The following is a 12,837-nucleotide window of genomic DNA, read 5'->3' on the forward strand; positions in this document are numbered from 1 at the left end:
TTCTTGATCAAGTATTGAATCAGAACTTCATTTTACAACCCTATTTGAGTCCGATTATATAGCTTACTTTGATAGGATAAAATAACAAGATGTTCTAAATAAAGATGAATTTTATCTTGCCTTAGTATATATGTGAATTGTGTCTTCTCAGGATTATTTTCAGTACTATTCACGATACTGTCAAATTTCATTACACCTCTTGTGTTTCCTGTAGCATATTTATATCATCATTTTTCATGGGAATTTTTTAAAAGTTGATAATCAGCTTGATTTTTTGCATAATGTTTCCCTTTTAAATTTGCTCATGAATTTTAAGTGTATTTTGATATGTTGAGTTTTACATTATGATGATTTGAGTATTTCTCCCTTGTTATCTTAATGTTAAAATTTTGCTTTCAAAGCATGTTTGAAATGATGTTGAAGACTGTGCTTAAACTATGACTTAAAATATTTAGATAATAGTCATTCAGTTATGGCAGAGTTTAATTGGTCAATAGTATGTATAGAAAGGAAAACACATTTTAAATAATTGGAACTGCTAATATTAACATGAAAGGCTGCAATAATACACATGATAGGCTGTAATAATACACATGATATAGTCAAGAAAACTAAGAAGCTCCACCTGAGTTGAGTTTAGTTTGAAATTGAAATGGCAGATCTGATCAGAAATTAAAGCTCTTTGGTCAAGATTAGTTGCTTCATTTTAGAATGTCATGATAACTAGAATGGAACATGAAAATAAAAATTGTAGCCAAAGCTTTAAAGCTGGAAGAGAGGCCGGGCACAGTGGCTCACACCTGTAAACCCAGCACTTTGGGAGGCCAAGGCAGGCGGATCGCTTGAGGTCAGGAGTTCAAGACCAGCCTGGCCAACATGATGAAACCCCTTCTCTACTAAAAATAGAAAAATTAGCCGGGCGTGGTGGTGGACACCTGTAATCTTAGCCACTTGGGAGGCTGAGAAAGAATTGCTTGAACCCAGGAGTCTGAGGTCGCAGTGAGCCAAGATCACGCCACTGCACTCCAGCCTGGGCAACAGAGCAAGACACCATCTCAGACAGACAAGCAAACAAACAAACAAACAAATAAAAGCTAGAAGACATTCTGAAGACCATATGGATTAACGTTTTATAGAAAGAAACTGACGTTGTTGGCAGAAGAACTTGTTCCTAGACCATTGTTGTTACTGAAGGAATCTGAACAATTAAAGCTTCGTTCTAGTGAACTGATACACTGTATAGCAGACTGTAAACTGTTTACATTTCAATGTTTGTATTAGTTTTTATCAGGGACTAGAATGCCTAGTACTTCTTTAGAAAGCAAAAGGACTTAGCAATAACCTATTATCATTTTAAAAATACTGTATTAACTACTTTGAGGTCCTTGAGGGTCATGGTAGAGGTTTCCCCCCATGAATGGCAAAAATCTGATATTTAACTCCATTATTTAATCAAAATTTGTCCTATTTCGTATTTAACATGTAAACTATAGTTATAATTGTACTGAAGCAATAAGAGATTTAGACAGACAATGCTTTTGTTCCCCACATTCTACCCCAGAATAATATATCTAGTGCACATTTTATTTGTGGACAGTTACTACACCGCAGTTCTATCACATACATTTAGCACTGCTTAGTAACAGGATTTTTTGAGTGGAAGTGGGAAAATAAAAATTAATTATATTACTGAATATTGTAACTGTTAAGTGCTTAAATTTTCCCCACAATATTGTCTTGTACTGTATGATTTTTCAGCATTTAAGAAGCGGTTTTGTTCTTTATAGCTGAACCAATAACGTTTCCATCTGGAGGAGGCAAGTCATTTATTATGGGTTCTGATGATGTTTTGTTAAGTGTACTGGGCCTTGGAGACCTTGCAGACTTGACGGTAACAAATGATGCAGACTATAGTTATGATGTAAGTGCAGTTTTATTTTTAATTTTTTAATGATTTAATAGAAGGCTCCTTATTTTTTGGAATCACTTATAAACAGAATTAATGTCAAGGTGCATGGAAAAGATAAGTTTGTGTCAATGTGTTGATTTGAAGTGACATGTAATTTTTCTTTTATAACTACTTTCTTTGTGGCATTTAAATTTTTCTTAGGTATTTTGGTGGATTAGCTAGAGGTTTGGGATGATTACTTTAATATATTGGTCAATAAATACATCTTGAGTAGTCAACTCTCAATTATTTCAAATTAAGCCATATTTTGGTGTTAACAAGAAAAAAGAAAAAACCTGATCATATATTTGCCCTCAGAATACTTCTTAAAAAGCTTGTTTTATTTTTGAACTTTTATTTTCTTAAGGAAATATTTTAAAGTTTCTGAACGTTTTAAAGTTAGCTTGCATCATTTCCTGAATACTTAACTCCTTCATTAGAGGGATAGGGAGAGGATGGAGGGGATGGGGAGTCCAGTGTTAGAGGTGAAACTTGTCTTGGATTTAATTTTTTCTAGACATTTAATATTTCAATTGAGAGTTAACTATACTTGTTAGATCTTTATGTTAATTGCAGTTTTTCAGCAATTTTTTTCTTTTTATAACGAATTTCTTTTTCTACATTTTATACTTACGTTAGCATGCTTTTTAGAGATAGCCTTTTGTGGGCTGGATTATTCTCATACTTTTTTAAAGCATATAAGCAACTAAATTCCAGTAAACTTTTGACTACTTTAGAAGTGGTTTCACAGCCTATCTTTACAGATGGAGAAATGTGAAGGTAAAAGATTAACCTCTGTCAATATCAAGAATTACGAAAATGGGATAAAAAATGTTCTTAAAGGGTCTTTAGTTCAGACTTTCAGAAAATAGCTTAACTTGCTACCTTTAAAAATTTCACATGCTAATACATTTTCTTAATGACAACTTTACTGTTAATACTGTACCGTTGGATATTTGTAATAACTTATGTAATTATTTTTCATGTAAACTATTACAGCAATGATAATTACTTTGTTCAAATCTGACATTTAATAGGAGCTTTGGGTTTAGTTTGGTAGGTAAAAACAGATTAAAGAACTCTTCATTTGATCTAGGCTATTTGTAAGGCTAATGAAATTACTATTCTGACTTATTGAATGATAAAGATTTGTTAGAAAGTTTTAAAGGTACATTAAATTTCCACTGGATATTTTAGCCAAACAGTTTTAAATATACATGTTAAACACACCAAAAAGAAGAAACACTCCACATGCCTGCCAGTTTACTACTTTTACCACTAAATATTGTGCTCTTTCCTTTTAGTTGCCTGCCAATAAAGATGCCTTTCGAAAGACATGGAATCCCAAGTATACACTACGTAGCCATTTTGATGGAGTACGGGCATTAGCTTTTCATCCTGTAGAACCTGTGCTGGTTACTGCTTCTGAGGACCATACCCTGAAACTTTGGAACCTGCAAAAAACAGTTCCTGCCAAAAAGCAAGTGTTTTAATGTTAGCCTGGTGTATTTCTTCCAATTTTGCTAATATAAGTAATTATTCCTCTTACTGTTGCATATCTTTAATGCACACATTTGATCTAATGACTATTTAATATCAACCAGTGATTTATAGTTATTTAATTGCCTTCTCTTCCCCCACCTTTTCCCCCCGTCTTTTAGGAGTGCCTCTTTAGATGTAGAGCCTATCTACACATTTAGGGCCCACATGTAAGTTTTACTGAATTGGTATTTAATTAACATTCGTTGTTAGATATTATTTATCAGTTCTCAAACCTTGTAATTTTCTCAATGTTTGTTTTATATTAGAAAAGACATATTACTTGAATAATAGCTATATAATAATTTTATTGGTGAGAATATGAATGTAATAGTACCATTCAGGCCAGATGGCAGTAGTTCATGCCTATAATCCCAGGACTTTGGGAGGCTGAGGCAGGCAGATCACTTGAGGTCGGGAGTTCGAGATCAGCCTGACCAACATGGTAAAACCCCATCTCTACCACAAAATACAAAAATTAGCTGGGCGTGGTGGCATACGCCTGCGGTCTCAGCTACTTGGGATGCTGAGGTAGGGGAATCACTTAATCCCAGGAGGTGGAGGTTGCGGTGAACTGTGATCACCACTACACTCCATCCTGGGCGGGCGACAGAGTAAGACCCTGTCTCCAAAAAAAAAAAAAAAACCCCACCATTCAGATGTATATGTTCTCTTAAACCGGTTTTTAGATATAACATAAATTCAGAGGTTGGGAGAATGGGGATTTAAGTTCCTTTTTAGAATTTATCAGTAATTTTATACTCTCTCTTTCTACAATAGTGGCCCTGTTCTGTCCTTAGCTATTAGTTCTAATGGAGAACAGTGTTTTAGTGGTGGTATTGATGCAACCATCCAGTGGTGGAATATGCCGAGTCCCAATGTGGATCCGTATGATACATATGGTAAGTAAAAGGATCAAAATGTATTTTTTTTTAAGTGAATGGAGCTGACAAAAGTGAATGTCTCAAATACGATTACAAGGTTATTTAAACCTATATTAGTCACCTCATTTAGTTTTTCAGTTTGCTAATAAATTGCTTTATTAAAGAGAAAAGTTAGGAAATACCATGCCATGGTTATTTAAGCCTATGAATTGACACTTTCTCTATAGTTAAAAAAAAAAACTGAGAGATCCAAGATGGCCGATGACTAGCAGCTCGGGCACGTACTTCCCAGTGAAAGCACAAAGAACGAGAGGATGTCACACTTTCAGACGAATATTTGTTGCTCACGGACCAGGAGATTCCCAGCAGAGGAGCCCCACGGGTCGCCAGGGCGACTCTTGTGGCCGGCGCGGCGGTTTTGCTGGTGCCTCAGTGCACCAACTCTAGGTGCAGAGTCCGGAGATTCCCGGGCAGAAAAGCACCATCAATCTTAACACCGCTGTTTTCGCCGGCACAGTGGACTGCTCAGATTTCGGCGCTGGGAATCAACAAGTTGGACGTCAGAGACCTAGTTAGAAAGTCGGCAATTACAAAGACAACAGACGGTTAAATATATAATGAAGGGAAGAAACCAGCGTAAAAAGGTAGAGAACACTCAAAATCAGAATGCCTCTCCCTCTACAGCGGATTGCAATTCCCCATCAGTAACGGAACAAGGCTTAATAGATTACACGTGTATTCCAATAACAGAAGCAGGCTTCAAAACGTGGGTGATAAGAAACTTCTGTGAATTAAAAGAACTTGTTTTAACCCAATGCAAAGAAACTAAGAACCTTGAAAAAAGGTTTGACGAAATGTTAACGAGAATGGACAAGATAGAGAAGAATATAAGTGAATTGATGGAGCTGAAAAACACAACACGAGAACTTCGCGAAGCATGCACAAGTTTAAAGAGTCAAATTGATCAAGCAGAAGAAAGGATATCAGAAGTCGAGAACCAGCTCAGTGAAATGAAACGAGAAGACAAGAATGGAGAAAAAAGGATGAAAAGGAACGAGCAAAGTCTCCAGGAAATATGGGACTATGTGAAAAGACCTAATCTACGTTTGATAGGTGTACCTGAATGTGATGAAGAGAATGAATCCAAGTTGGAAAATACTCTTCAGGATATCATTCAGGAAAACTTTCCCAACCTGGCAAGGAAGGGTAATATTCAACTCCAGGTAATACAGAGAACACCACAAAGATATTCTTCAAGAAGACCAACCCCAAGGCACATAATCGCCAGATTTATTAGGGTTGAAATGAAGGAGAAAATACTAAGGGCAGCCAGAGAGAAAGGTCAGGTTACCCATAAAGGGAAATCTATCAGACTTACAGCAGATCTTTCAGCAGAAACCCTACAAGCCAGAAAAGAGTGGGGATCAATATTTAACATCCTTAAAGAAAAGAACTTTCAACCCAGAATTTCCTATCCAGCCAAACTAAGCTTTATGAGCGAAGGAAAAATTAAATCTTTTGCGAACAAACAAGTACTTAGAGAGTTCACCACCACCAGGCCTGCTTTACAAGAGCTTCTGAAAGAAGCACTATACATGTAAAGGAACAACCAATATCAGCCTTTCCAAAAATATATCAAAAAGCAAAGAACATTAACATAATGAAAAATTTACATCAACTAATGGGCAAAACAGCCAGCTAGCATCAAACGCCAGTATTAAACATATATATTTTAATTGGATAAAAAGCCAAAACCCATCGGTATGCTGCATCCAGACCCATCTTACATGCAACAATACACAAAGACTCAGAGAGAAGGAGGAAGATTTACCAACCAACCAGAGAGTAAAAATAAACTAATAAAAAGCAGGAGATGCAATTCTCGCCTCTGATAAAGTAGACTTTGAAGCAACAAAGATCAAAAGAGGCAAGGAAGGATATTACATAATGGTAAAAGGATCAATGTAACAAGAAGAGCTAACGATTCTATAAATCAACGAGATAGAAACTTAACAGGGACGTCCAGGACTTGAACTCAGACCCAGAACAAGTAAACTTAATAAACATTTATAGAACTCTCCACTTCAAATACACAAAACATACATTACCACCTCACACCTATTAGAAAAGTGACTATATAATTGGAAGTAAATCACTCCTGAGTAATCGCATAGCATTTCATAGGTTTAAATGAAATATTGGTTGGCTGTTTGTTTGTTATCTTCTTCCCTTATTCCTTCCTGATTACATCATTAAGTATAATTATCATTATAAAAGAGGTTTTTAATAACCATTACTAAATTGCGTTCTAGCCTGGGCAAGAAAGCAACACTCCCATTCTCTCTCCCTCTTTCTTTTCCTTTTTCCTCCTCCCCATTCTCTCTCTCTCTTTCTCTTCCTTTTTCCACCTCCCCATTTTCTCTCCTCTTTTTTCTTCCTCCTTAAAAAAAAAAAGAAAAAAAAAATGAAAAAAAAAACTATACTAATTAAAATGTTAATTTAGGTAGTAGTTACAAAAAGGAGAAGGAAACAAAATATAATCTAAATAACAAAATTTTAAACTTAAGAAATAGTTTATATATTTCAAAAATACCAAGCAAAAGACAATGGAAACAACAGCAGCAAGGGTGTAAATCATTACAACTTTTTGGAGCCAAAAAAATTTTTGTTATTCTTAGCTCATAACTACAAAACATTTTTAATTTCAAAAAACAAACAAAAACCTCTTTTGACTTACAAATGGAGCTTTTAGAAATCTGTCCTACAGAAAAGACCTACCTGCACCTGTGTTCAAATATATTTGTAAGGACATTGTTAATAATTATAAAACATTAAAACAAAATGTTTATGCACTCTTTGTTGTTTTTAACACACGCTTTGTGCCTACATTAGCTAGGCATTGTGGTAAGTACTATGTCAAGAAATAAGATTTAGTCTAATGGAAAGTAGAGATATAAAACAAGCAAGGTGATGGGATCTATGGTTACAAATTGTGATAAATGATAAGACGATAGGGTTTTGCTTGAGGGTCATAAGATGGGAACGCTCCTGGAACGTAGAAATATCCCGCCGTGGATGAAAGTTCCCAAAGACCTGAAAGATCCAGAAGTGTTCCAGGTCCAGACGCGGCTGCTGGAAGCCATGTTCGGCCGGGATGGATGTCAAATCACTTACATTGAGCAGGTGAGCAAGGCCATGCTCGAGCTGAAGGCTCTTGAGTCTCCAGATTTCACCGAAGTCGTGGTTTACAGCTCCTATATATTCGAGCTTCGGGCCAAGTGGATACTCCAGTCTATGGCTGAGTGGCACTGCCAGCGCCAGGAACGACGGATGCTCAAACTTGAGAAAGCCATGAATGCCCTCGAACTAAGCCCTTGGATGAAGTGAACCAGCTTCCAACCAGGATGAAGGCCAGGATGTAGAGATTAGTTTGTGGCCAGAGCTGGAGTGATTTCTCCAGCTTGGTTTAAAATCTATTCCAGCCTGAGGAGTTGAGGGAAAATCATCTGTTTAGGGGTCTCTACCTTGGGTCTGAGTCTTGTTGTGAATATCTCTTTGATGGTTGCCAATAAAAGTTTTTCTTCCCTATTTTAAAAATTAAAATAAAAACAATGATAAGAGTATTGTAAGAGGGAGTAAAAGGCAGAACCTTCTCTAGAAGAATTAAGAAAGATCTATCTAAAATCGTGACATTCAAGCCAAAATCTGAAGGATAAAAGCTACTTTCAGTAAAGGGTTTTAAGCCATGAAGTTATCTGATAAATGTAAGGTTTTAAAAAGGTGACTGTGTCTGGTGTGAGAAGAATAAATTGGGGGTCAAAAGAGTGGAAAGAGAAATACCATTTAGGAGGCTGCTGTCATACAATAGTCCAGTAAACTAGGTGACAGACAATATTGCCAGGGTTAGAGTGGTGGTAGCAGAGCAGTTAGAAGTGGTTTTAAGATACACACTGGGTAAGTGTGGTAGAATAGAAAGGATTTATTGATAAATTATGTTGAGTAGATAAAGCGATGAGTGAGTGACTCTTAATTTGGTTGTATGTGTTTTTTAATTAACTGCTTTATTGAGATGTAATTTGCATATCACAAAATTCACCCTTTTAAAGTATACAGTTCAGGCTGGGCACAGAGGCCCACGCCTGTAATCCCACCACTTTGGGAGGCCGAGGTGGGAGAATCACTTGAGGCCAGGACTTCAAGACCAGCCTGGGCAACGCAGTAAGACCTGATGTCTACGAAAAATTTAAAAATCAGCCACATGTGGTGGCATGTGCCTGTAGTCCCAGATGCTCAGGAGGTTGAGCTGGAAGGATCACTTGAGTATAGGAAGTCAAGGCTGTAGTGAGCTATGATGGTGCCAGTGTACTCCAGCCTGGGCAAAAGAGCGAGAACCCATCTCTCTTTCTTCCTTTTCTTTCCCCTTTCCCCTTTCTTCTTTCCCTTTTCCCCCTTTCCCCTTTCTCTTTTCCCTTTCCCCTTTCCCCTCCTTTCCTTCGTTTCTTTTGAAAAGCAAGTTATATCTCAATAAAACATTTAATTAAAGAAAGAATTCTGTAAAAGTTATGATAATCGTTTTACTCCTAGTCATTTTTTCTGAAGTGCTTTTCATTTTTGAGACAGCGTCTCGCTCTGTCTCCTAGGTTGGAGGGCAGAGGCGTGATCTAGGCTTACTGCAACCTCTGCTGCCCAGGCTCAAACCATACTCCTGAGTAGCTGGGACCACAGGTGTGAGCCACCACACCCTACTAATTTTTGTATTTTTTGTAGAAACGGTGGCCATGTAACCCAGGGTTCTCTCAAACTCCTGGGCTCAAGTAATCCTACTGCCTCTGCCTCCCAAAGTATTGGGATAACAGGCATGAGCCACGATGTGCGGCCACAAGACCCCATCTCTTTTAAAAAAAAAAAGTTAATGATTAAAAATAAAGTCTACAGTTCAGTAGTTTTTACTGTGTTCACAAAGTTGTGCAGCCATCATCACTAATTTCAGAACATTTTCATTATCAGTCCTGAGTGTTTGACAAGAGCAACTGAGCATGTGATGGGAGCATTTATTGAAACAGGGGCTGTGAGGAGATTTAAGATGGTGAGTTCAGATTTTAGGCATGTTAAACGATAACAGTATCAAGTAGGTAATACACAAATATGGAGCCCAAAGAGATCTCAATTGAAGATAAAAACATGGAGAGGCTTCTCTACTGATGATACATTAAGCTATAAGAATGGGTGATACAGAGAGAATGTATTGTTTAATGTAAGAAGAGAAGACAACCTGGAACTAAAGTCCTCAGTAACTGACACTGGGAAGGTGGCTAGAGCAAGAGAGCCAACAAAGGAAACTGAGGAGGTATGAGCCAAGAGACAGACGGAAGTGCAGGAGAGTGTGAAATCATGGAAGCACGCTAAAGAAGAAAGCATTTTGAGAAGAAAGAAGCAGTCTGTACTTTCAAATGTTGCTGAGAGGTCTAATAATATAATAGAAAGTTTCCTTTTTATAAGTGACTAGCAAGTCACCCAGGTCTTGGCCACATAGTGGTTAGACGCTGGAGCTAAGACTGAAGGATGAAAGGACTATCCATATAGTCTTCATGTCAGACTGTGGATAAAAAGCAATATAATAGGAACAACAACAACAACAACAACAATGTTTTGTATCATTGAAGAAAAGTATTAAGTTTGAGAGTAAAGGAATCGTCATTAGTCATCTTAGTAAGGATTGTTTTGGTGTGGTAATGGTATCAGAAACCAAATTGGAGTGATTTGAAGAGTAAACAGGAGGTAAAAAGCACATTTTTGCCGCTTGGTAGAAGGGGTGGTAGGGTAGGATTAATGAAGATTTCTTGTTTATGAGATTCTGGAACAAGTTTTTTTTTTTTTCCACTATAGTAATGATCCCAAGGAGGAGAATTTGTTTAGTAGAGAAGCAGTAAACATAACACCAAGTTAGTGCCATCTGGTACTAACACATCTGGTGGAATTGGCCTTTGATAGGATGGAGGACAGATTCATTGCTTGTATCTGGAAGCTAGGAGAAGATACCTTTATACATTCCTAATCATTTATATATTAATTAGGTAGCAAGAAGTTGGGGGATAAGAAACATAGAGCATTATTTGAATGCTGTATTTTCTCAGTGAAGTATGAGGCATAATCATTCATGAGGAAGAGAGGTTGGGAGCTGTGAGAATTGTGGAGATGATAAGAACCATTCATGGAAAGTGGGAGGAGTTTACTAGAGAAACAGGATTGTCAGACAAATTATGCTCAATGTTATTAGCTGTCAAATGTCTTATCAGTTAAGGAACAGATAAATAAAATATGATATATCCATACGGTAGAATATTATTTGGCACTAAAAAGAAGTACTAATACATGCTCCAACATGGATAAACCTTGAAAAACATGTTCATTGACGAGGAGGTCAAGGTTGTAGTGAACTGTGACTGTGCCATTGCACCCCAACCTGGGTGACAGAGCAAGACCCTATTTCCGAGTCTTGCTCTGTTGCCCAGGCTGGAGTGCAGTGGTACGATCTTGACTTACTACAACCTCCACCTCCCAGGTTCAAGTGATTATCCTGCTTCAGCCTGCTGAGCAGCTGGGATTACAGGTGTGCACCACCATGCCCAGCTAATTTTTGTATTTTTAGTAGAGATGGGGTTTTACTATGTTGGTCAGGCTGGTCTTGAACTCCTGACCTCATGATCCGCCCACCTTGGCCTCCCAAAGTACTGGGATTACAGACGTGAGCCACTGCGCCCAGCTGAGACCCTATTTCAAAAAGAAAGAAAGGAAACATACTCAGTTAAAGATCCCAGTCACAAAAGACCACATATTATATGATCCATTTATAGAAAATGTTGAGAATAGACACATCTATAGAGACAGTATTAGTTGTTGCCTAGACTTGTGGAAAGGTGGGGAGGAGGAATTGGGGGAAGTGACTAATGAGTGATGAAAGTTTCCTAAAATTGATTGTCATGATAATTATATAACTCTCTGAACAACGTATGAAAAATGATTGAATTGTATACTTTAAATGAGTGAGTTGTATGGTATATAAATTATATCTCAAGAAAGCTTTTTATTTTTAAAGCATATGTTTCTTTATTGAAAATTGTGAAAATACAGAAAAATGTTGATGAGAGGAGGGGATAAAAATAGGCCATAACTCTACTTTTAGATATAGCCACTGTGTACACTTTGGTTTATCTTCTTATGGCCTTTATTTGTGTTCATTACACTCAGTTATATAGTAAGTTTTCTTTATCAAAGTGTCTTTTAAACTTCTTTAACCTAATTTTTTGTTTGTTTGTTTTTTTCCCAGAGCCAAATGTTCTAGCTGGCACTTTAGTTGGTCATACAGATGCAGTTTGGGCTCTTGCTTATAGTGGCATAAAAAATCAATTACTGTCTTGTTCAGCAGATGGCACTGTTAGGTTATGGAATCCACAAGAAAAATTGCCATGTATTTGCACTTACAATGGAGATAAAAGTAAGTAAATTTTGCATCTGTGAGAAAAATTGGTTGGTTTTTTTTTTCCAATTTGGAATATATAAAGGGCAAAGTAATTGATTTATTTACTTCTCCAAAAAGATATATTGAAATAATTTTGTAAAAGTTATTTTTTTACTTTTACTTTTTACTCCTAGTCATTTTTTTTTGAAGTGCTTTACAACTATATCCCACACTGCAGTGCTTTTTTTTTTTTAACCTATTTTATATTCCAGTTTTTTAAAATGTAAAACTACTTGTATATAATAGTGCAGTAGACAAATAAGGATACTCTTAGGGACAACAGGAGGCACACCACCTGTTCCACATGACTACCCACAAAGACTGAAGGGATCATAGTCTCAAGCATACTTATAAACCATGTGTTCCATGACCCTGAGCATCCTAGTTGAGTAGTCCAGCCATAATTATTGAACCTCTAACTGCAAAAGTAAAAATTGGGTTATTTTAATGATTTTAAGTATTTTCCTATTAAAAAAGGATTTAACCAGTTTACCTTTTGAAGACATTTACTAGTCTTATTTTCCAAGTCATTTAAAATTTTTTTAATTAGACCTTTTATTTGTATATAAAAATACATATTATTTTAAAACATTTTAGGTGAGTAGTATATGTATAATTTTGTGTCTCTTAGACACCTTAGTGATCCTACTAATTTTCAGTTATCCAAGCTTTAGAGGTAAGAATTCATTTAGATATTTGTTTCTGGCTTCATCTAGATACTTAATAGCTTGGCTCCATATTTCATTTAATTGTGCATTGATTTGGCAAGTTTAATTTAGTATGTTAAGGAGAGAAATTGCTATTCAGGCCATTTTAGGGGGAAGTACTGCATCGGCTGATTCCAGAGTCCAAGCCATTTTCATGAGTCCATAAATTTGACTTGTATTAGCTGCTTGATAAAAGCCTACAGAGATCTCTGACAGGTAAACCAGTCTCCCAAAAGAGTT

General features: G+C 36.6%; 2 protein-coding genes across 3 annotated transcripts in view; both read left to right on the forward strand.

Annotated features, from left to right (window-relative positions):
- Nucleotides 1-12,837, forward strand: part of STRN3 (striatin 3) — a 127,396-nt gene that overhangs the window by 101,915 nt on the left and 12,644 nt on the right. For both annotated transcript variants that reach the window (XM_012468395.3, XM_012468403.3), the window contains 5 exons: nucleotides 1,788-1,921; nucleotides 3,253-3,428; nucleotides 3,610-3,657; nucleotides 4,268-4,389; nucleotides 11,699-11,866. In XM_012468395.3, coding sequence (XP_012323818.2) covers nucleotides 1,788-1,921; nucleotides 3,253-3,428; nucleotides 3,610-3,657; nucleotides 4,268-4,389; nucleotides 11,699-11,866 — 648 coding nt within the window. The remainder of the gene's footprint in view (nucleotides 1-1,787; nucleotides 1,922-3,252; nucleotides 3,429-3,609; nucleotides 3,658-4,267; nucleotides 4,390-11,698; nucleotides 11,867-12,837) is intronic.
- LOC105728170 (developmental pluripotency-associated 5 protein-like) lies at nucleotides 7,403-11,665 on the forward strand. Its single transcript, XM_064374703.1, has one exon. The coding sequence runs from the start codon at nucleotides 7,408-7,410 to the stop codon at nucleotides 7,756-7,758; it is 351 nt and encodes a 116-aa protein (XP_064230773.1). The 5' UTR covers nucleotides 7,403-7,407; the 3' UTR covers nucleotides 7,759-11,665.

The sequence above is a fragment of the Aotus nancymaae genome, unplaced genomic scaffold (assembly GCF_030222135.1).
Source record: "Aotus nancymaae isolate 86718 unplaced genomic scaffold, 86718_ANA_hifiasm-v0.15.2.pri h1tg000011l, whole genome shotgun sequence".
Classification (NCBI taxonomy): Eukaryota; Metazoa; Chordata; class Mammalia; order Primates; family Aotidae; genus Aotus; species Aotus nancymaae.

Coding starts and splice junctions, on each gene's coding strand:
- LOC105728170 (XM_064374703.1), top strand. CDS start 7,408: ATGGGAACGCTCCTGGAACGTAGAAATATCCCGCCGTGGATGAAAGTT.